Source organism: Dromaius novaehollandiae, chromosome W (assembly GCF_036370855.1).
Source record: "Dromaius novaehollandiae isolate bDroNov1 chromosome W, bDroNov1.hap1, whole genome shotgun sequence".
NCBI classification, from domain to species: Eukaryota; Metazoa; Chordata; class Aves; order Casuariiformes; family Dromaiidae; genus Dromaius; species Dromaius novaehollandiae.
The window spans coordinates 56,214,075-56,239,575 of NC_088130.1; the positions used below are offsets into that span (position 1 = coordinate 56,214,075).

General features: G+C 43.7%; 1 protein-coding gene across 1 annotated transcript in view; it reads right to left on the bottom strand.

Moving 5' to 3' along the window:
* LOC112983595 (pikachurin) overlaps positions 1–21,310 on the bottom strand; it is an 81,699-nt gene extending 60,389 nt beyond the window's left edge. The window contains exon 1 of the mRNA XM_064499729.1: positions 20,947–21,310. Coding sequence (XP_064355799.1) covers positions 20,947–21,046 — 100 coding nt within the window. The 5' untranslated portion in view covers positions 21,047–21,310. The remainder of the gene's footprint in view (positions 1–20,946) is intronic.
* Between the last annotated feature and the right edge of the window lie 4,191 nt (positions 21,311–25,501).

Below are 25,501 nucleotides of genomic sequence, written 5' to 3' on the forward strand. Positions count from 1 at the left end.
AGATCTACTATATATAGTTTTTTGCATGCCTTTGCCTATGAAAATTGTAAGCAAAGGCTAAGAAAACCTGATTTTCTTGACTAGTTCTGAGAGAATATCAATATTCTGGTCCTTTTAGGATTGACTCTGCATTTTTCTGCTACTAGGAAACTTTCTGTTTTATGTTTTTTTTAATTTGAATGACCAAGTATGACTGGGCAGAGTCTACACCTTACAGTAAGCACAAATGATTCTTTGTTTTATTCACCCTTTTACGTATTTATTTTTCCACTCCATTCCAAGTAATCCTGGATAGTGCTAGGTGCTATGATGAAAGGATAAATATAAACAAGGTTTAAGACAGCCTAACTTCTTTCACCACTCAGTCCTTGTATCTGAAGCTTGAGCCACTCGTTCTTAAAAAACATTCCCAGGCACTTTAGGATGAGTCTTTCCTGGGCAAAGGCTGTGCAAGGACTGTATGCAAAGGGCTACTCATGAAGACCTGTCTTTTTGTTGAAACAATATGTGGAGGAAAAAAACCCCACACTTTCAGAAAACAAGACTACCAGTTGTATGCTAGAGGTTTATATTTCCTAGACACACCAGGGATCTTATCAGCTAAACTTGAAAGAAATTCTGAAAACAAATGAAGTATTATAACATCTCCAAGAAGTTCTTGCGGATGTAATAGGACAGCGCTGTGCTTTTACATTAGAGAAAACGTACTTCGAGCTCCAAACTATATGAATTGTCCTTATCCACTGAAATTATCTAATTAAAATCAACAGAAGCATTCCAAAAAAGCACAGGCTGCACTAACAGATTTTAGTTAGTAAACACCAGCCAGGTTGTCAGGTTCCCTCCAAGCCTTTCACATTTCCCAGAGAGCAAAATAGGGAGCTGAAGTCTCCTTCCAACCACTTTCTAGAGATACCACCAGCATCCCACAGACAATGGCAAAGTTATCCTCTTTGCCTCCCTTCCCTTAATTCCCAGAGAAAGGACAATCTGTTTATGTCCTACATGTCCTGCACAGGTACCTCAGTAACGAAATAACTAGGCAGTACATCAAGCAATTCAGTTGAGACTAAGCTACCCACAGGCTTTTAAACCTGAAGGCAACTGTCCCCAGGACCCTAAGATGGGGCCACCCATAGGTTTTAACTGCCCTTATAGTCCCCAGCACAGGCTTAGCCTGTGGCAGCTAATGCTCTCCCAGAAAGTCCCCGGGATGCTCTGGAGGATAGCACAGGCCAGAGACCATTTTGGTAGGTCAGTACAGACACCTTTTGGGAGGGGACGGAGTTTATCATATGAATGAGAGCCATACCATGCCACTGGCACTTGCTCTCTTCACTTTCTTTGTTTGTACAGACTTAGCCTCACACATCTCTGCTTTATTCAGGGGCTCTAAGTAGAGCAGAGCCTATCATCTCACTTGTTTGCCTCCTGCCATACAGTCAGGACCATGAGCTAGATCATATACGATCAAAAGTACGGACAGGTAAGAACAGCCTGGGCTGAAGTATCTCTAGGTTCTCTTAGAAACAATAGCTCTATTTAGGCAGCACTTTACATTCAGAAAATACCTTACTATCTTCACAAAACCCAGTGAGGTAGATAAGTATTGGATCTGCAATACTAATAGAGGGGAAAAAATACATCCTAAACATTCATTCTAATGTATTTGTGCCTTCCTTGTATTACTTGCTGCGGAGATTCTACTAAACAAGTTTTCTGGGAGGCATAGTTGCTGAAATAACATACTTTAACCAGCTATGATAAATGTTAATATAAAGCAGACTTCAATTTTGTATTTTGAATGCAGTAGAGCTTAATAAAATTATTTACAGAATGTTTTTGGTGAATAATTTGGAAAAAACATAAATTTGAAAAAATGCAATCCATCTGTAGACTATCTGCAAACACAGAGAGGCAACATCTGTTTAATAAGCAGCTCCACTCCAAATTATTCACCCAGCCCTACTAAACATTATTATCTCCAGTTCACAGATGATGACACAGACCCAGAGAGCCAAATACTGACCTCAGGTACACCAACCTATAAATTGTCACTGGCAGAGTAAGTCCTAATTTACGCTAGAGAAAATGAGAGCAAAACCGAGTCAGAAAGGTCTACACTTTCAATTGCTTTGTTTAATTTTCCCTAAAAATTAGAGAATTTCTTTAATGCTGTGCAGATCATGGCAGGAAGGTACGAGGCATGCTGGGCAGCCCAGCAGCACCGCTTCCTGGTCTGCAGGTGACCGCGGGATCCTCCTCGAAGCAGCCCGGGTACCACATCAGCTCGCCCCGCCACCACGTGCATCGCCCTCCCTGGGACACAAGCGCACAGCAAACGGCCTCTCCGCCCTCGCTGTGCTGGGCAAACCGCTGAAGCACACTGCCTCCGGACCAAAAGCGTCACAGGGGAAAAGGAAAACCTGACCAAGCTCTGCCCCTCACAGGGAAGTTATTTCCAGGGGAGGTTAAAGGGAAAGGCAAATAGGACTATCTCATACCGTGCGGCTGTCCCCATGGTCCTCCTCTGTCACAGCTTGTGACCTTGTCATTTATTGATGGGCTTCTAGGGATTCAGAGCAGCGCTGCCAGAGTCCGAATTTCACATACCCCGGCAGAAAGCAAAGAATGTCCTTTTTTGGGCTGAACATTCCCTTCATAGCCATGACAAAATAACTGCAATATCTGACATGTGCAATGTTTATGCCACTGAGATGCAAAAGCTCTTATGGCTTTTAAACAGTTGCTCTGTAGCAGCATATCAAAGTGGTCTGTCAGCTCATCACAACTGTTGTAGTACATATTGCTGCTTCACTAACAAATTACTTTGAGATAAATGTGTGCTTGAGGTATTTTGCAAGATTTTACAGAGCATCAAGAATTAGGCACACTAAAAATGGATATTAGAATTGCTCTTAATATCTATGGTTTTATGAAACAAGCTCCATGCTTGAACGCTAAAACAATTTTCAAGGGTAAAACTCTTTGGGTATTTGTAGTTTCCCCTACAATTCAGGTCAGATACAGCTCTCTTCTGAAGACTCAGCATGAAATTCCCCTTGATGTGGTAGTGCCACGCACAACGCAAGAACACAGCTGAGCCTGCTCCCTCTGCAGAGCTCCTGGACGGGAATCGGCACGTGTAGCAGGCTGCTGATCAGCCACGCACCTGGCACAACACAGCACCGCGGGTTCAACCTGCCTGGCACGGCTGTGACAAGCACAGAAATACTGCCAGGTATTGCTGGCTCCCGCCCTCAGAGACGTTCATTAGCTGCAGCTCTTCCCAGACAGGACGTAGCAGGATGGCAGGAGAACACCCTACAGTCCCATTCGTAATGGAACTACAGATAGCGATGATAATTTCCAGAGCAGGTTGCTCTATCTAAAATCCTTGTTAAACATAATCCTGCAAATGACAGGTGACTTGATGCCTGAATTAGATCAGGGCTTGTCCTTGCAAAGAAGGAGGAAGCAATATATCTGCTATATACTGCAAAGATTTGTCTCAGTGAGGATCCCACCTGAAAATAATCTCTACAGTTGGATCCTGTGAGTACCTAAGAACTCATGGACACTAGCTCTAATAATGAAGAACAAAGAACAAATTTATTAAAAATAAAAGTAAACTCTTTCTGTACAAATACAGTCATTCCTCTTTCTGGCCAGTCAGGCACAGAAAGTTTGATATTGTCCAAAATGCTTTAATGAAACAGGAAACAGAAGCTATGATTTTGGTCCCATGCAAAAAAATCTATTAATCAATGGGGAATAGTCTTGCACATATGACTATACATCATAAAAACGTATCAAATACAAGCCAAGTGAGGACTCAGCTGCAGATAAACAGTGTTGAACTGACACTGTTGCATTTACTTCTCTGCTTACAGCTATTTAGTTTATTGTTTATAGATTTCTTCGGTTCTGTACTTCTAAAAATACACAAAAGCTACTAAAACAGTGAAGAAACTACCAAATGAGTTCTCCATGTGAACTGAAGAATACATTAGTCCTCTCCCTCAGCTGGAGTAAATTTTACCACTATTTAAATCTTTGCTTCACAAAAGCAAGCCAAATTAAAAATGTCAAAAAAATTATCCCATCCATAAAAGTCTCATTTTTATTCATCACAGCTGACAGATTTCTGAAAATTTAAGAGCGAGAGTGTGCTCCTGCTCCCTCTTACTTGCCCTGTGCGGGAATTAAGATTCCAGTTGCGCCTTGAAGAGCACTGGCAGCAGGTCAAGGCAGCCTCAGGATACATCCGTACTGGTCAATGAAATGTGCCCAGCACTGTTATGCTCTCACTCAGAGGCCAACTGGCAAATAATGGCCTTGCCATCCTATTGTGTCCATCCTATTGTGTCCATCCTATTGTGTCCATATTATTAAAGTCCTGCACTCTATAATCAGGATAGCCACGTGCAAACTGCCTTCTGGAAATGGTCTCTGGCCTGTGGCAGCTTCTCCACCACCCTGGGAAGAGGGGGAGGATCTGCTGCGGGAATGCTAGCCGACCCAGTGAAAAGCGTGCCAGAGACCACGGGCAACGTTGCCATACAGTCAACAAGGTACCAGACCCAAGAGGCACTCCTCGGCACTATTTAATTGCCTAGCTGAGATGCAACTGGCACGTCTACACTAGCAATCCTAAGCAGAATTAGCTTGGGTAGCTAAAGTGAACACTCCAGTTTAAATTAATCCACGCCCCCAGCCTAACCATAAGGGAGTCAGGAAGAGCGCAGAAGCAACTGCTTCAGGTTGATGCTTTGCCCCAATTATTGCAAGGAAATTGCTAGTGTAGACACGGCCAGGTTTCTTCCTCAATCCAGTCATGAGGTGACCCCCAAATCTTCCTACAGTGATGAACAGTTATGGAAAAAAAAATCCCTTTAAAATAATCTTCAAAACAAATACATTTCTTACAATCACAGGCTTCAAATCTGAGGCACTTCAGAGGAGTTGGATAGAGCTTGTTACATTTGCATGTTTCCATTTTAGTGGAAATTTCTCAACGGGCTGTGGCCATGGGTCAGCAAAATGAAACAGCTGTTTCATTATTTTATTTTTAAAATCTCTATGGGTAACTCTTAATAGGTAGCGATCAAAGGACTTTTTATTTTCTAGATTGATGCATCTCCTATCCCACAAAACAAAGGAAATTTGCTGTGGAAATGCTGTCACTAAGAACACGTCATGAAATGATGAAATAGGAATAGAAAACCTCATGAAAGACAATTCAAACTGATTCTAAAATTAAGTTTTTGGACAGCAACTTTTCCCAAAGAGAAAAAAATCCTTCAGATTCCTTTTGTTTCAAACATTACTTAATTCAGTTCATTAACTAATGGGGAAAAAAAATCTTTTTTATTGAAATATAATTCTGTCCTTTCCTAGTGTTAAACTAAAGTATATTATGGCCCATTTGCTCTCTCACTGAAATAATGGTGAAACTCTCATTTGTAAAACAATAAACATTGATGGGGCTTTTTTCGTTTTTCTTCTTTTTACAGACTGAACTAGGTTATGTAAACACCACAGTGGAATGAAGACAGCATGACAAACCAAAAAAGGTCAGGAAATCCTAAATGAAAAAAATGTGCCATCTTTTCATCCCTTTGAAGCTTTTTCCAACTCCCACTGCTCAGCAGCAGTATGTAAGAAAGCAAGAATCTCCCAACCACAATAATCGCAGAAGACGATGACTGCATCAAGAAATTTTCAGCCAGTCTCTCCCAATTCTGCTTGTGGTACGCTGAACAGCAGCATCAACCTTAGAAAACATCAAAAACCTGATAAATCTTGGTGGTTTTCTCTAAACGAGTCACCTAACAAAAAGCAACAACGAGGAAACTGAGGGTGTACGTGAGGAAACAGGTAGGAGCAAAGGCCGAACTGGTTCCTCTCCCTTTCAAAACCTCTGGCAGAGCATGGACAGAGCAGCACGGCATGTCTCTTCACACCACTGCTATTAATCCACTGGATCCAGACAACAGAAGATCCCCCTGGATCACCTACAGGTTAGCACAGTCAGCATGATCTCAGGGACTCTAGCTGTTACAGTCCCATGGAGTCACCAGGGTTTTTCAGTGCTCCAGACCGTGTTGCACAAACCTTTTGAAAGTAGGCGAGTTTTGCTCCAAAGCAGTCAGTACCTCCGAGGTTGCTGTAGTGAGAAAACACCTTGCAGTAACATTTGTGCACCTGGAGGAATTGCTGCACTGAAGTTATAACACAGCTGCCGCACACAGATGCAGAACTGCGCAAGGCTTGTCTCCGGATCAGGCCCTTTGGCCCCGGTCTGGAGGAGCCGAACGGACTCCAGCCGCAAGGTGCAGCTCTGGACACCACTCCCTGTAGTTTCAATTGAACTTTCTCTGTCCTAAGCTAACTTTATATTCCACATGCTCTCTGCTTCCACCCAGCAGTCATCTTCTCTCAAGTTCATTCCACATTCAGCTTTCCTCTTATCCTCAGCAACCTGCTCCGTTGCTTTTTTCTATACTTTCCTAACTGAACCCCTCCACTGCCTTGCTGTGACAAACATGCCATGTGCTGTGATCAGGTTGTGCACCCGCACATTCTCCATATACTGCATGATGGCAGTAGTGGCTGTGTCTTTGCTTTTCCTGCTTTACCTTGGCCCTGCAAAGTGCAAAAGAGAAGGGAAGAGGTGAGCATGGGGAAGAGATGCCCTTCCTTGTGCTCCTTGTGTAAGACTGATTCAGGGAAGGGCTCCGATTCTGGGAAGAAGAGAGGGAGAAAGGAATTTTTCCACAGACAGATGCTTGTTTCATAGTGCGCAGTGACCAGTTGTTCTAGAAGTTCACGTGAGAAGGAGAAAAAAAAATGATTTGGTAAAGAATTTTTTTATGAGTTAGATGTAGAAAAAAAATTCTAACTGGGAATAGTTACGCCCTGGAAGAGCTTTTGTAGAATTCCTGATGCTAAAAGTTATTAAAAACAGAGCAGACCATTACCTCTAAGCAAAAGTCTAAATCTATACCTATCCTGGGCTTAGTGAAGGGGAACAGACAGGGTAATCTTTGGTTATCTTTTAGAGTCCTGCATGTCTTTGATTATTATAGATTAGGAGCTGGTCTGCCTAATACAAGTACATGAACTGTACTTGCATTTAGACACTTAGTGAAATATTTCTCCTAATATAAGTGCCTTACTGCCCTAGTTAATGCAAAGAGGTAAGTGGAGATGCCTTTAAAAAATAGCTCCATGGAGGCACGCTGGCTGCATAACTTCAGGTGTATTCCTGGAAGCCTGAGTCAAAATCAAGCGTTCATGCCCCTCAACAGACTTGCACTTAAACTGTCATAGTCCCAGTGCTGGGGCCTGGCTTCTCTAATTCGTGATGTCTATCTGCAGCACATTAGCACGGCAGAGAGAAATGGTAATCAGATCTTTATTCCCTGAGAATGAGCTACACGGAGGCTGATCTCTCTGTGCTCAAGCCTACAGGCTACTGCTGCTGCGAATTTTCCCCACGTGCTTGCTTCCTGTTTCCAAGAAGCAGCACCCTTGTTCTTTTTTCAAACCCCATTTACTCTTTAACAACTTCTAGTTCTCAGTGCCAGGTCCACAAGCGCAGCAAGAGGCTCTGCAACCTCCTCTGCTCTCCCTCGGGGCTTGGATGCTGCGCTCTGGGTCAGCTCTGCCGCGGCCAGCGGGAAACCTGGGATGAGGCTGCTGCGGACACAGCTCTGGGGTGAAAAGAGGCCACGAGAGGCCCCATCTGGGGCTGCCCCTCGCCTCGGGGGCTGCGCTCAGCCTCAGGCCCTCACCCTTGGTCCTCGCCCGAGCGATGCTGCAGGTGCCCTTGCTGGTCCCCTTGCCTGGCCCGGCCTCGGACCTGCATCGTGGCTACAGACTTGTCCGGCGCTCGCTGGGCTCAGCCTGGCTGCTGCCACCGGACCTGCTCTGTTCATCTTGTTTGGGCACTGTGGGACGGGGCCCGTGCGGAGAGCCCACGGCGCTGCCTGCCTTGCCGTCCCCTCGGCGCCCAGCCCGCCGCCCCTGCACAGCAGCCGGTCCTCGCTGTGCTGGGACGTTCAGCAACTCATCTGCTATTGCATCAGTTTTCAAACAACTTTAAAAAAAGTCTCTGGGAGGTTTAACATAAGCATTAGAAAGTAGCCGAAAACAAGCAATAATGTGTTACACGCAGTGAGAATTATCACTTTACTAACAGGAGGACAGGCTGGATAAAAATTAGCATGCCAGTCGCGCACCCCAGTGTGCCGGTGGCATCCCCTCCCACCTTGCCTCCCTCGGTGATTTTCGACATTGGAATTCCAGCTGCAGTGAAGGAAAAGCAACTTTGTTAAAGGGCAGCAGCTAGCAAATAACAGTGACTTTGCAAGTTGGTACCACAGAGCGTTTGCTACATCTGCCTCAATGAGGACAGATCATGAAAGCTGCAAATGAAACTCTGGACCCAGGAAAACCTTCGTCATTTAAGGGCATAGTTTCATACTGCCATGGAGCAGAAGTAATAACTCACTGCCACCAAAACGGAAAGGTCTCACACCTTCCCTACCCTGCCACCTCCCCGCTTCCCCCATCCCTTTCCCTCCACACGTGCTCCTCCACCTTCCCACCCCGACTCCCAGGGCTTCTCCCTCCCCTTTTGCACTGACTCAGATGTTCATCTGATCTCATGGTAAGAGAATTCAACTCACTAACCCTAGGGGAAAAAAGAACTATTCTCTTTTCTCTTGTGGGTTAAGTATCAGATGCCGTAAGGAGCTGAACCATGGAATCAGACGAGCTCCAGAGCCACAGCAAGCCAAGTGATGGGACAACACAGCCAGGATTTCAGACAAGGAAGATGAGACAGGGAGCCTTTCCAAGCTCATATTTTGGTTCAAGCCATAACATGAATACCTTAACCCTTGAAGTCACAGGCAGTGTGAATCTTTCTACAGGCAACTGCTACTCACCATTAAGTACACAGAGAACTTAGTAACTTGCTTTAGCAAGACCGTTTCATTTCTAAAGCTTAAGAATAAATTAAGTGCCTAAATTGAGCAGTTTTCTTCTCCTCCACTGTTTTTTTCCTTTTATATCTTATTACAAGACTCTCATAGTATTTGTCACGATGGCAAAGTAACACACACATCACCAACACAGCTAATATCCTATGAGGTTCTGAGGAATACTGTAGATGTTTTCCTCATGTTTACAGCACATGTGGTATGAAAAATTCCGCATTAAGACACATCACACTCATACTGCTATAAGAAGAAACCTGAAAACATTAACGAAGTTGACCACCCTGTGCTTAAAGTTCATAATGGAGTCTTATGCATTGTTGGTGAAAGAGAACTGTATTAAGTAGGTTTTACTGTTCTGAAATGAAATGATAAAAAATAAGGATAAAAGTCAGCTTGCTACATCCTCCAAGTGTTTATAACACAGGTAAAACATGCGGGATAACCACAGATCAAAGACTTTGTATTTATTATCACAAAAAATACAGCTTTATTTTACACGTGTGTGTGTGTGTATATATATATATATATATACACACACATGTATAAAATCTTTATTTTATTGTATCTATAGATATATAGATACAGTGTCTATAGATATAGATACACACACATATAAAAATCCAGTTAAACCCTAAAAATGCCACGTAAATAATTTGAAAATTCCTTTTCTCATCCATCAATATCACTTGCAGGTATATTTTTCAGGAGTTAGCTAGCCAAAGTTTAATATCTTCAATGAGAACCATGGCTAAATTGTTTGTGCTACTTGAAAAATGTTTGTCTTGATGTCTCTTAATCTCTTTGCTCTATCTATGACAATTTTTCTCTCTCAATGTTCCTCTGATACAAAACACTAAATTAAACTCTTGAAGAAACATTTAACTTGGTATAACAAATAAAATGCAAGGGCATCTTTTACAAAACTGGTAATATGTCAGATCATAGAAAATTCCTACAATCATCGATATTTTATGCACATACACACAAACGTGTGTGTGTGTGTGTGTGTGTGCGCGCAGACACACACAAAGATTAAAACATAAAGAGCTGAGCATGTGACAAGCAACAAATGTGCAGGCTGACAACAGGACACACAGCATCTTGGCTTCACACAATCCCTCCAAGTCCTAATTATTTTGAAGCTCATTACTGATGGATACAAATGATCTGGGCATGCACCAGAAAGTATAATAAAAAGGAATGTCTATCCAGGTTGGTTAGACCAGAGGCTTACGCACAGGCCTCATCAACAGTTTCACCACCTCAAACACTATGCAGACCAGAGTGATGTCCCACAGAACATCTTAGTATTGATTACAGCTAAAAGCAAATGTCTGCTTTCCCTGTACAAAGCAGAGCAGAGTTATAATTGTACAGCTGCTGTTTTCAATTGATGACAGTATGGAGAGAGGCATGAAGGAGGCTAAAGGCAAGTGCTGAAATACACATTTTCAAAAGAGAGTTTTGACACTTCACAAAGTCTCATAATGGTTGAGGTTGCAGGGACCTCTGGAAATTGTCCAGCCCAATCCTCCTGCTCAGAGCAAGGTCAACTACAGCAGGCTGTCCAAGACCACATCCAGCCAGGTGCTGAATACCTCCAAGGATGGAGACTCCACAACTTCTCTGGGTGACCTGTTCCAGTGTTTGATGATCCTCACAGTAAAGACATTTATTCTACTGTCTAAACAGAATTTCCTGTAATTCAGGCTGTGCTCACTGCCTCGTGCCCTGTCACCAGGCACCACTGAGAACAGTCTGAATCTGTCTTCCTTAGCCCCACCATCAGGTATTTATACACATTGATAAGATCCCTCCCTGAGCCTTCTCTTCTCCAGGCTGAACAGTCTCAGCTCTCTTAGCCTCTCCTTGTCTATCAGATGCTCCAGTCTCTTAATCATCTTTGTGACCCTCCACTGACTCACTCCAGTCAGTCCGCATCCTCCTTGTACTGGGCAGCCCAGCACTGGACCCAGCACTCATGTGGCCTCACCAGGGCTGAGTAGACAGGAAGAATCACCTCCCTCGCCATGCTGGCAATGCTCTTCTTAACGCAGCCCAGGATGCTGTTGGCCACCTTTGCTGCAAGGGCACACTGCTGGCACATGTTCAACCTGTTGTCCACAAGAAGCCCCAGGTCCTTCTCTGCGAAGATGTTTTCCAGCAGGTCAGCCCCTAGCCTGTACTGGTGCGTTGGGTTACTACTTCCCAGGTGCAGGCCTTTACATTTCCCTTTGTTGAACTTCATGAGGTTCCCCTCTGCCCTTTTCTCCAACCTGTTGAGGTCTCCTGAATGACAGCACAACCGTCTGGTGTGTCTACGACTCCTCCCAATCTTGTATCAGCTGCAAACTTCTGAGAGTGCACTCTGCCCCACTGTCCAGCTAATTAATGAAGATGTTAAACAACATTGGCCCCAGTATCAACCCTTGGGGTACACTGTTAGTGGCTGGCCTCCAGCTTGTCTTTGTGCTGCTGATCTGCCCTTGAAGGCTTGGGGTGGGCCCCCTTCTGCCCTGTTTTGCTAGATTCAAGTTCTTTCCTGTCTACATCACCGGTCACCCTTTGCTTTCCAACCCAGGCCACCACTTCCTTGCTTGGCTGTGGGTTGTCATCTCTCTCCTTCATCTTTCCTAGTTTAAAGCTCTCCTCATCAGGTTTGGCCAGCCTGTTGGCAAAGATGTTTTTGCCTCAGTTTGTAAGGCAGATCCCATCTCTTCCTAGTAGTCCTCAACCCTCAAAGATGGTCTCATGTTCATAGAAGCCAAAATGCTGTTAAACATCAGCTACACAACAAGTTGTTTACTCACAGGATCCTCCTCAGGCATTTGTCTGTCACTGGCAGAATCAAGAAGAAAACCACCTGGGCCCTTATGCCCTTGACCCTCACCCCCACAGCCATGTAATCACACTTGATACATTCAAGGTCTCCCCTGGCAGTAGCATTGGAGTCCACGTGGAAGAGCAGCAGGGGATAATAGAGTTCCAGGGCCAGACAAGCCTCAGCAGTATCTTCACAACATCCCAGGTTCAAGCCCCCAGCAAACATCAAACCTCCCTAGACAGCAGGTCAGGTCGGTAGACAGGGGCCTCTGTCCCCTGCAGCATGGAGTCACCCATTACTATCATTCACCACTTCCTCCTGGTGCTGCCATGTGGCTCAAGCTCAGCTGCCTTGGATACTTCACTGGATGGCATTTCCAGCCCTTCGTCTGTTACCAGGGCACCAAAACTTGGCGTATCCTTTTTTGATAGCCAGCTAGAGACAAGATTGTGTGTCCTATTTTTAAAATATAAAACCAGGCCTCTTTGAGCTGGGCACTCCAAAACTGAGAAATGAAGCATTAACTTTGAAAATACAGGCATGAGGCTGCTTCTGTGTTTTCAAAAATCCTGCCACTGTTCTGAGAGAAGACTTGAAAAACCTTGAGATTCACACTGGAACTAGAAATTTGAATTTAGGTGTTTCTACAAGAAGGAGACCTAACAAGCTAATAACTTTTGTTATTAAACCCATGCCAAAGCTTTTGTACATTGGCAGCAAGTCTTATTTAGATGCTACTGTCCAATAATCTTAGGTTGACTGCAGAAATTAGCACAAACGCAACTGCGATTTTAATAAAGGCTCCTGAATGCCAAGTCAGGGAGGAAATCTGGAAACTTCTCAAGCAGCAGGAAATTCTTCTCAGACTCAGTTCCTCCCTAAGAAACACAACTTCACAGTTACATGAGGGAACAGCAAGTAGCCTGGGCACAGCTTTGTTGTCCATGAAGCTAACAACCTGACACTCCCAAATCGTCTCATAGCGTTCCCTGCTCCACAGGTACATTGCTTCTGCAGCTTGCAGAGTCCACCTTATCAGTACAAGCCATGCCCTTCCCTCAGCCTCTTCAGGGGGGCTTCTCCTAGCCTCAGCCAGTTCAAAGGGCTCTTTCTTTTCCCATTTCTGCCCATTTTAGGTGGTGGCTCATCCTTTGTCCAGCAATGACTTTTCCTAATATTCCACAGGTTCCTTCTTTCATCCTCACTATAATCACTAAGTCTTACTACTCCACAAATGAAATGGCTTGAATGGCATCATCTCAGAGTGTAAGTTAAATTCATTAGCACATATATGGAGAAAATTGCAATTGTTGACCATATAGTCAACTGTGACTACAACATAGAGACTATAGTTCACCATAATACAGTGCTGACATTATGACAGTTCAATGAAGATGAAAACAGTAGCAATCTGCATAGCACACGAAGGCAAAAGTGTCTGCAGAAGTGTCTGCAGAAGTTGGTCACTGTGTACATGGCTGGAACACCAGCTGCAATTCCACCATCTCCGCAAAGAGTTATCTTAATAAAAAGCTGCTTACTTTTAGAAACCTGTTGTCCTCTCCTGTGATTACCTAGAAAGCAGGATATGAAACAGAGCTAACATCTCTGTTCCAAGTAACAAATTCTGGCTTCTGCTATCTCTAATTAAATCACAAAAGTTTTGGTCCTAGACACTTACTTTCAATCATTTGCAGTTTGATGGGTTTCGTTCATTTGTCGTTTCCTGAAATGATCTTCTAGTTGAAATTTCTCAGGTAAGCAGGAATTTGAGTGAAATTATCTATAACTTCTGCCCTTAGTGGTTTTTTTCAGAAGATTTTTGAGCTCAGCAACTGAAAGCCAGCTCTGGTTTAAAACTTTGTATGTGGAATAATGCCTCTGACACATCAGAAGAATTGGAATAATTTCTGTGTTTGAAAGCAGCACGCTGAACATTCACAACATGCTCCTTCCCCCTAATTTTAGAAAGACAATTCAAATTGCAAGTTCCAATTGTGCACAGGTGTTGATATTTGACTGTACCATCATTTTCACAGGTGCCAGCAATTTTTAATGACTGTAAAAATCAAGAGAGGTGTGAAGGATAATTTGGCTTGGGATTCTTCCAACTTTAGAGATCCTTCCATGTGAGATAAACCAGCTGAATATCCTCTGAGAATATAGACAGTGGGATACTCAGAACTGCTCAGTGTCCCCATCTTAGAACAACTGTTCTGAATTTGACTGTCATATGCACTACTATTTAAAAAATGTTTATTAACTATAAGGTAAATTGAAAAACACCCGACCACCACTTGGTGTGTGAATCACAGAACGCCAGGTGCAGAATATGTTAGCACCTGGACATATTTAATCTCTCCTAGGTCTAAAAGTTAGCCAGGATAACTTCTGGCAAAGTTTGCATGAAAGATCTTTTTAAGAAAACAAAGCCTGCATCTTCTGACTAACTATATAGTCAGAGAATTGCTAACAGAAGTGTTTTCTCTCACGGCCCAATAGCTATCCTGTTCCTTCTGGATAAAAGGTTCCCTGGGTCAATATTATGTGTATTTCTCCTTCATTTGACGCCGAAATCCTGACGAGCTTTCTTCATGAGAAGCCCTTACTCACAGGCGTAGTTACACTGAGCTCAGCAGAAGAATCCATGCGAACCTGGCATATTCTACACCAGACACTTCTTGCCCAGAGAGTTTATGGATCATCACACACTGTAGCATTAGCTGGGTTTGATTTAGCTAACTGGTTGAGATGGAGCTTTCCGCTCTAAGCCTCCAATTTTCAGTGGCTTATGCTTTTCTGAAGCAGTCACTTTCAAAGATGAATCTTACTGTGCTTGTTCTCAACTCTGTGGTAAATGTTTTCTGAAAAGTCTGAAAAAATATTGTTCACCTTTTGCTGTGGTTTGAATGTTTGCATTGAGGAATTGGGGAGGTAGTTGTATACGAAATAACTAATTTGTTCTTCATCATGTGTAAACATCTGTACTAAAAGTAAAAAATAAAAGGAAATCATATCATGCATGTTTTTATCCAAAAGTATTCCCTTTCAACAGGAATCAATTGTGAAGAACAGGTTCCGGTTCTTTTTTTTTTTTTTTTTTTTTTTTCCAGATAGATCATATGTTTGCACAGATAAAAATTAGGAAATTTCATTCAAGGTCACATAGCTAACAGTCTCCTTCATGCCTGTGCTTTGAAAGGTCTTTAATCACCTGATCACAGACCACTGCTACATGCTCGCTAACAAATACAGCACTGGACTGTACATTCTTTAATATTTAAATAGTGCCTCTTTCTAATAGAAAAGCTGCATTATCTACTAATACAAAATGTAATAATCAAATCTGCAAACACTCGCTCATGGTAATTTACTCAGATTACTAGCATCTTTGATATATTTTAGTAATGTCTTTTATATGAGAAAAGCTTTCTATTAACCATTTGTTTTAGTGTTTCACTTAATGTGTGGTATAAAAAAATGTGGAAAGGACATATCAGTCCTGTTTTGAAGCTTCACCTTGAAGCAGCACTGCTGGTTGCTTCTTTTTCTTTTTCTTTTTCTTTTTTTTTTTTTTTTTTAGTAAGACCACATAAAAGGGGTACAGGCAGAACCAGACATAAGGTTGAGCCCTAAAATAAGTTTCATCTGAGGAATGGGAAACTCCCAAGTATACTCCCAGCTAAGTGATGAGTTTCTGGGGTACTAAAGAGACCTCATCCACTGAAATTTTCTGTTTTAAGACAAAAGTGTATTCTCCTGCTCTTCAGGCTGCCTTTTGAGTGACTGTTATTCAGAATTCCTGCCATAAAGTTTAACTTCAAGAGTGTGAATCTGCACACTGGGTATGTTCACTCCAAATGAAATACACTCACCAGCATGTGCCCTGGCTAGTTCAGTGTCACTGCATCTTCTGGAGAATAAGAGGCGTTTTGGTTTTTGTTTTTTTCCTGCAAGGCATACTGGAAAATACGGAGACATTCTTCCACATAATATTACTAAGGTAATGCTTAGGTAGCAGCCTTGACTAAAACTGGGGTACAGCTTTGTTGGGAACTATATAAAAGTCCTCTTACAAACTACTGTGGTATGCTTGGAAAAGGATAAAAGTGCAAACCCACTCTAACCTCATTTTAAAGATGGAAAGCCTGGCCTGGGAGGGACTGGCAAACCCTCAAAGAGCAAGTCTATGACAGCCTCAGCAAATAAAGATTTCCCGAGTCTCCCTCCAGCGCCTTGACTCCAGAACGACCCCTCTTCTGCAAAGCAACGTTGGGAATTCCAACCTCTGCTCTTGGCATAATTTTACCAACGTTTAAAATTTGGTTGGCTAATTTTACCTTTCTGGAGAATGGTGGAAGTTCTGTAGCCAATTCATGTTTGGAAATGCCCTTCAAGCTTCTGCAACAATATAAAATCTTGCATATCCAAAATGGACATGTTTAAACAGCAGTTTTGGAGGGGGCATTTGCAAAAATGATGCCCAAGAAAAGCATTTACTGAAAGCTTTCCTTTTACAGAGGAAGATAGTGATTTCAGGTGGGAAGGGTAGGAGGAAACATTTTGATGTGAACGAGACTAAATAAAATCATAAAACATACTTTGAAATGCGTGATTAACAGTGACACACTAAGTAACATGCAAAAGTGAAACAATCCAATGAATTCCTAGCCATAAAAGTATCTTCTGCCCTAGAGGGAATGGGGACGATGTTTGTAGCTCCCAGAAAAATACATCCATGCAAGGTGGTGATCAGACTGATGAATGCTGGCAGTAATAGTACCAGAATATGGGCTCAAGAGTTACAACTGCAAGTCCAGTCAAAACAAAAACATCACACAGTGCTGTGACACAAGTGACACCCAAATGTGATAAACAACAACAATAAACACATATATCATTAGTGTTTGTTTGATTTTATTGGTGTTCAAGACATACACCACTGTATTCTAATAGTACACGTTTTGGTCTATGTCTGAAACAAAAGAATGATACTAATGTTCCCCCAAATAAATAATTCACATCTTTTTTATTAGTTTTAGCTCACAGATATGCACCTTCGGTGCCAGTTCTGCAGCCTCTGCATTAAGAATTATTCAGGCTTGGACTCATTTCTTTTCTCACAGACATTTCAAATTCAGCAGAACATCGACCTTATCCTTGCAAGCTTTACACACAGAATTTATTGTGACAATGAATTACAACTCACTCTAACGTTGTTCCCAAAAATTCATATTTTAAAAACTAAAACAAACCTTTTTTCCCCAAAGACAGCAACATTTTCCACATCTGTAGACATGATTTTCAAGGTAGCTTGACCTATTTTGATATCTAAATAGGGCTAGATTTCCCAAAGTGTTCCATATCCAGCAGCTCTTATTATAGCCAGATTTTCTAAAGAATTCAGCTATCCCAGTGCCAAGTTCTTCGGAAAAAAAAGTCATTTAGTGTAGCGCTGACCTGAAGGCTGGGTTCTTTTGAAAATCTGGCTCTGATATGGAGTGCTACACGCTCGTAAAGGTCTGTCTCAGGCTTTAATGGGCCTAATTCTTCCAGCACTAACATTTACAAAGTCAGTGACTCTACCATTGTGGACATCTGGGAAACTGATTCAAGCCAGGAAATTCAATTCAATTCTTTATTTATATTAATTGGCAATCATAAAAAAATTGACCTCAAAACATCACAGACGAATATCTTCTTTTCTCAGTGAAGATCAACTTGATAGGTTTAATATTTGCAGACCTCTGGATTTCTGCTTTACTGTCTGTTACAAAAAAAGTAACAATGCAATATAGTGCAACAAGTTCATGCAGTGAACATTCGTGGAGAACCAGGTTAGTGGTCAGCTCTTTCTTCTGTAATTCTCTAAAATCATAGAACCATTAAAATTCAATACAATTATATTTGTATTAGTAGGAGTATTACATGTAGAAGGTGATGTTTAGGCTTTCTAGCAATCAGTTGACTGAAATGTGAAACAGAAGCGGTAAAAATCTGTGGCTTTGCAGAAGGCAAAAGGAAAAAAAACATCTGAAAAGAAGAAGCACGAGTGCCACTTCTCCTGGGAGTAAAAGATTTAGAGAATCCCAGACTAATCTGTTCCCAGCTATGGTATTCACCACACGGTGTCTAAAGATTTGTTTTAAGCCCTTCCCAAAGTGTCTGTCATCCCATTTCCTTGTCTCCAGTAAGTGTATCATGTAACTGTAAATAAATGTTCAAATGACTTTAGCAGTCATCAGGATGTTTTGAATTTGAGCATGACAGTTTTTGTTCCTGAAGCTTAATTTAGCAAGGTGTATTTGTAATGATTTTACTATCTATTTTAACCTCACAAATAGATTTCTCACTCCACTGCTTTCTTGGGATTACAAAATTGATTTTTGTAAGCTGAATCCTGAATGAAGAAACTCGGAAGAAGAGAGGTGCTTTTGACTACCGTTTTTCTTTTGACCCACAGGACCTCCCAGTTAACTCCCATTATCAAAGATAAACTGGTTTTATCACTTTTCTCTCAATGTGATCTTTTGCTTGCACCTCACATACAGCTCCTGTACAAATCCCACCTTCTATTGCTATTAAAAGGGCAAAGTGAAAAAACTCCACACCTCTGACTGTCTTATCTCTTCTTCACCCGCTACTTTTTGATGTGTGAGTACATGATAGTTGCCTTTCATTCTCAACTGTCCAGCGTAGGATAAGCTGCAGGAACAAGACAGAGATGTGTACTACCCAGAACGATACCTGTTCTCAGGGCTTTGAAAAGGACATTTCACAGTACGGCCTCAGCCACAGGATTCCTGGAAACCCCCAATTCCAATAGCCTTTGGCAGCATGTAGGTGGGAACTAAATCACACAAACTCTCCGGGGGATTTCCTTCTCCAAATCTAGCCACAAGTGGATTTTCAAATGTCTGCACAGGTTTTGTTAAAACTGTTCCCATAAAAAACAGACTTCTTTTCACACCACAAAAGAACAGGAAAATGAATGACTGAATCAGTCAGTAAACCTGAAAGAATTAAAGTTAGAAAAAAATAAACAGAAAATGTACAGCTAACGAAAGTAACGTATATACTACATTAGCATATTAATTCATCTTCTCCACAGTACTACAATTTGCTTCCAAGATGAACTATTTTAATTTAATACATTGGGATACACAGCTCTGCTGTGATTAGGGTAAACAAGTAGACCAATATGTTAGCAGAATCTTTAAAAATACCTTCACATTCCTATCCCCAGAGTTGCTTATCTAATATTTTAATGCAAGCTACTAATCATCTCATTCACAACTACTGTCTATTTAATTTCCTCATGTACTTAATGGTAGCTATTATGATAACCAAGGATCATGGGACTAGATCCCTAAGAGGCAAGGTCAGACCAGTAAAATTAGCCATCTGTCCAATAAGGGCTTTAAGCTCAGGTTGTATTTAAGTATTAAGTTTCCAACTGTACAGACATTTTTTTTTCCACAAGAGCAAGAGAATGTACAATACTGATTCTAAAAAAAACAGCAATACAAACACTTTAACAATGTTGTAAACATACAGAAAAGGTCTGATCCTACAAACATTTTGTCAACTGAGGAAAAATTTACTAAACTTGTTTCCAGTTCATCTGATTCACACTGATCCATGGAAAGTCAGTGATAAAAATCAATGCTGGCCTTAATGATTTCAAGATACGGCTGAGTGTTTGGGACTGTCTCAGGCATCAGTATTTTCTGATCACAATTTTAAACATATGTAAAATGTCAAACCTCATGATACACTGTGTCCCATCTCACTGGTTCAAACCATGCAGACTACAAGGGCTGTAAAAGATGCTCAGTCTAGGCCTTTAACTTTTGACCACTAAGGACCATATATTGCCTTGATCAACATGTAAAAACCCTATTGACACCAGTGGGAATTCTACTGTGGAGCAAAGGTAATGTTCAGCCAGAGGAAACGCAGAGGAACAAAATCCTGAAGTACCCCATGTCATGCTTTGTATAGAGTAACTACACAATTTTTTAATAAAATTGCCACCTCCCTAACCATTTTCTTTCACAGATGCACTACTCTGTCTTACCTAATTCACTACCGTACAGATAAATGTCATAGCCAAAGTACAGTCCTGCAGCCTTTACCAGGAAACCTGACTGACAGAGCAGTTCACCTGACTCTTAACTCTGCTCGGGCAACACCACAAATTAGGGGCTACAGCCCAGTCCTGGGGAAACCGATAACATTTTTGACAATTACTTCCACAGCAGCAGGAGTTGGGTCTTGATTTGGCATTTGAATGACTCGGTCAGAATTAGAAGGAAAATGCCAGAGAAAACGGATCTTATAATGATTCTGCAACTTTGCTGTTTTCAACAGTATATTCTCTAAGTATACTGTCTAAATAAAAATAAACATAAATACAAAGAACAACAACGAAATAAAGCTAGCCTTTTCGAGGGGAAGGAGGGGCTGCTGCGTACACACACAGACCTGATCCAAACTCAGGAAGGAAACAACACTGAAAATACAAGCCATTTACTTCAAAGCAAAGTTAATCAATTATATGCTTAAGAGTGTAAATAATGCATTGTCCACCGCACGCGAAATGCGGCACTCGCACATTTCTGTCACGACTGGAAATTACAAAAAGTAGCCAGGCTCGATTTAGAAAATTAGCAGTAATAAGAAATCGCGGGTGATGTTTAACGCGGCCCCTTTCGTGCGGAGAGGGGCAGCGCCGCAAGGCGACGGCAGCGGGGCCCCTGCGCGCACCCCGGCGCCCGCCCGTCCGTGCGCGCAGGACCGACCGGCTCCTTTTCCGACGGCAGCAACGCGGACTACCGAGAACCGCAGCCGCGGGAGAGGCTGCCGGCCCCGGCCGCGCTGCCCTGCCCGCGGAGGCGGCGGTTTTAAGCGGCGGCTGAACTTGCTCAAGTCCCGCTCGGGGCGAGCGCGGCGCCCCGGCAGCTTCCCCGCGCCCCCGCACGGCAGCAGCGGCCGCTGCGCGCAAGCACCGCCCGGGCGCGGCGAGCTGCCCGCCGCCGCCGCCGCTCGCCCCGGCTGCCGCCGCCGCGGGACGGGACGGGACGGGACGGGACGGGGTTTCTGCCCTACCTGGCCTGCGCGGGAGGCTCCTCCGCGGCGCGGCCGCGCAGCCGATGCACGAAGCCAGGAGCAGCAGGGCGAGGCGGCGGCAGCGGCGCGGCGCCTCCATGGGCGCCGGCTTCCCCCCGCCGGGGCCGGGGCCGGGGCGAGCTGGGGGCCGCGGGGCAGCGGGCGCGGGGCCCGGCCCGGGGCGAGGGGCGCCGCCGCCGCCGCGCGTCGCCTCTGCGCGGCAGCCGGGCGCGGAGCGGGGCTGCAGCCGGCGCGGAGCGGCCGCGCTTTTAGGCGCGCGGGGACGGCACGGGCGGGCGGAGGCTGGCGCCGGCCCTTTGATGGGATTACGGCCGCCGTGGGGCGGGCGGGCGGCGGCCGCCACGGCGGGGGGCACGGCGCCTCCCCCCGGCCCCGCCGCCCTCGGGGCGGCCCCGGCCCGCTGACCCCGGCCCCCCCCGGAGCAGCCCAGAGGCGGCCCCTGCCTCAGGGCCCCCCCCGGCGGCCACCCCCCTTCCAGCAGCCCTCCCAGGGCGGCCCTGCCCGGGGGGCGCTGGGGACCCCCCTGGGCCGGGGGGCTGTTGGCCCCGTGTCGCCCCGCGCCCGCCTCGTAGCCTGCACCACCCTCCCGGGCTGCCCCGTGCCCCCGGCGAGCCCTGTCCCCTCCCCGCTGCCGCCAGCCCTCAGCCCTCCTCGGCCCCGCTCCTGTCCCGCGGGACTCCCGCTTTGGCAGCCTCCTGTTCCCAGAGGAAATTGGGTTAATGACTTTTTCCTTTTTTTTCCCCCTGGTGTCCCTGAGAGAGACCTGGCTGGCTGAAGTGGTCGCCAAGTCCTGGAGTAACGCTAGGAAGAGGATTCAGTGTGGAAGTTGTTGCTGAGTTAAGAAGATAAATTAAGTTTAATCCCCCCAGATGGAGGCTGAGACCTATCCCGCCACTCAGACTAATATAGAAACCCCCGTGGAGATTAGAGGGGATGGGAAGGGGAGGGGGAGGAAGGCAAGGGGAAGTAATGGAGTTCAAGGATCCTGGGAAGAAAGGACGGGAAGGCCAAGAAGGATCCAAAGCATCCCTTTAAGGAATATAGCATTTGTGGAACAAAAGCCCAAATCTTTTGAGTCCAGTATCCTTTTTTTTGAAATTTAACAGACAGAGGAAGGTGCAAGAAACTACACATTAGGCAGATGTGGGATTATCTGTCCTCTACTTTAGGTCTCATCCTAATCTCTGTTAGAGATCAGTATAAGCCCTGAAACATCAGGGTTGTTATGCCTTGAGGGTTTGTGGGGGCTTTGTTTTGGAAAAGAGCTTTGTTTGTTTGTTTTGTTGTTCACTTTGATAACTTTGAGAGTTTTTGATGTCCATATAAATTATGTATGTTCCTACAGTCCCTTTTTGAATCTTATTAAATTCTTCACACTGATACTATGTTCAATGAGTCCCATGGTCTAATTTTGTGATATGTGGGGAAAAACAGGCGCTCACAAGAGAAGCTGTCTCTCAGCCCACAGTGGGAACAATGCTGAGATAGAAAAATAAGGAAAGCTGAACCTTTTGGGGGTACAAGTGAAGACAAGGAAATGGTGATTAAGCCCTTTTGGACAAAAGATCAGAGAAAGGGAGTTGGAGCCTATATCCCATAAAAACACTTTAAGAACCTTGGGAAGAAGTTAGAGTGGGGAACTCAAAGTCCTCCCAGGGCACAGTAGAGAGTCCCTCAGGGGCAAGGCATGAAGGTCGAACCTGGTCCCTTTGGAGAGGACAGAGTGTGAGCTTCTGACTGATCCCGGCAGAGAGAGCATGCCCAGGACTCCAGGAATTGCAGGGAAGGAGTAGTTCTGTAACTGTGTGTCTGATGTCCAGCTTTCTCTCCCACACCTTTATCAGCTTGCCCTCTGAGGCTGAGGAGCTGCGGTAGATGGAGAAGAGAAGGGCCCATGGAAGGGAGTCCAGGCTGGGTCAGAGATTTCAGTGCATTGTTTAATTACCATTCACAAGACAGAGAATAAACTTAGGGCTCCACATTTGCCCACAAGTCACATGGGATTGCTGACTAGTTGGTAAAAGATGGCAAAGAGATCATAGCAGGGGGTGGAAAAAAGTTATGTCTATTCTTTATGTATTGTCCAAGTATTTGTTTGTTATTTGTACAGTGTGCTGTCATCGACTTCATTACTACTTTTGTTTTTCTTCTTCCTTGATATCCTTCTTTCTTTCTTTAACTCCCCTTTCTCTAGTGTCTTCTTTCCCCGACTTTCTTTTCTGGCAGCACTCATATTGGCCAGTATTGTAGTTTGTCTTCTCTCTGACATGCACATATTTACCAAAAGTAATCTGTGATTAAGCAAGAGCCAGTCATATCGAGGCCAAATTAGATGGATCACAAAAGTTCATACCTCTGAGTTTCAGGCTGCTGTCAGATTCAGGCAGATTTTGTAATTCTCATGACGGCTTTGGAAGATTATCTCTGCAGCCACGCAAGCTGCAAACTAGGAAGGCGTGGGATATTCAATTTGGGGTTCATAAGGAGGTGCTCTTCTTGAAAAATCCTACCAGTGAAGGTAATCCACCACAGGTCTATTGAATTTGCTCTAAATAACTGCAAGCTTTCCAGTGGCTTCCTCACTGTTAAGGTTTTTACACTGTGCTCATCAGCATAGTCCCTGGCTGTCTTCCAGCCAGTGTACCGATCAACATGAGTAACACTTGGCACATATTTGTTATTGCAACTGCTCTCCAAAGGAAGAAGCATTTCCGGTGGAGTATCTAGTATTAAGATTACAAGATAAAAATACACGTTGCTGTTCATTGATCTTAGAGAAGGCAAGGTGAGTGAAGCGTACCACATACTTGTGATGATGTTGAGATTTTTGGAGAATTCATTTTCCAGTCTCATACCAGCTTCTGAGACAGATCATCCTCTTACAGATTAAAAAAAAAATACCTTTATTATGGAGGATTCCACTGTGCCAGAGGAGCATGGTTGTCAGTAATGACACACCATGGCTGTGTACTCAAAAAATTGGGTTTCCTCACCCGTGATTTCTGTGTTGTTTGGATTTGGCTTTTGTCGATGGTCCATGTGAATGGAGCCAGCCTCTGAGCCATCTCTATGACAGTAACGTAATCTTTTGGCTGTGGAGAACAGGTAGAACTGCAAACTACTCATCATGTGACTGGTTCACCCAGTGGTTGTAAAGAGTAGTTGATAAGAACTGAGACACAATCTTTTGAAGTCTGTAAGTGGAGGAGTCTAGTGTTAGGGGGCAGTTTTCCATCGTTAGCTGTTGGATGTGCTCCACCAGGGAAGAGTCTGACTAAGCTAGCTCATTAATTGGGATACATCCTGCCTCTGTTCAGGCCAAATATTCCATCCTTTCCCCCACACTGTAGTTATGGGAGGGAATCAGGGTCCAATCCACATAGCTTTTCACCATAGGAAGTAATGGGCTACAACACAGAGCCCAGAGTCTTTCCTTCGTGTTTCTTCTCTAAGAGAGCAACACATGGTTCCTCTCTGTGCACTGAGGGAATAGGAATGCAAGGAGTGATGTCTTGGGAAGGCAGAAGAAACACTCGCTCATACTTCCGCATACCCAGATCCCCTCTAAAAGCTCTGTCCAGAACAGTTGACTCACTTCAGCTTGGCAACTGTGTTTCGGTGGTATGCCACCTGTGGCTTGCAAGTACTGAAATCAAGAACCACCCCTTTGCTTTGACGAAACAACAGATAAAAATAGTAGGAGTGTATGGCACCAAATGTTCAAAATGGCCATAGCTTCCCCTTCAGCTTTTGAAGATCCTGTGTAACATGACTTTGCTTTTTCTGTAAACTTCAGCAGTCTGGGCATGAAGTCTCATGAGGCAACAAAGTGTTTTTAGCAGGGATCTAGATCATTCATAATAAAAAGAAGGATCCCTATGATTATGTTTAACATCGGCTTTTGCAATAAATCATGGTGGAAGCAGTTTGCTGTGAAAGGATCTGAAGCAGGATGTTTACTCAAAAACTATCTGGTAAAAGTGAGGGAGTCTTTGTCTGCAGGCAGTTAAGTGAGCAAACTGTGATTTAGAGAATTTAGAAGTCTGGCCTTGTTTAGCAGGCTTTTCCATTGTGATTCATGGGGGAAAAAAAGGCATGTCTGCCTTAGGGATTGTCTACACTTGAAAGATATTTGGGATAAAAGGAGTGTGTGAATTTATAGCATTTTCCAGAGTAACTCCATATGTGGGAAGATTTTATTCAGAATAAGATTAAAATAAAATAAGTGAAGAAATCTTTTGAGCTAGAAGCATAAACAAAAATGGAGACCTCTATGATGAAGTGAAGATTTTACACCTTTCGCCTACACCTAGTTGTTTTTATGGTGGCTGCGTAGGGCTCAATTAAGAAAGTTAAGAATAATGTATCTGTATGTTTACATAATTACAAAGTATTGATTTTTCTTTCTTCAACTAAAGCCTCAAAAATTATGTTGTTCTCCTTCTTTTTTCCTTAATAATCTGCAGCTTTTAAAAAGATCAGTTATGAATATGTAATATTATATCCATTCAATCATAATCCATTATAGATTTTT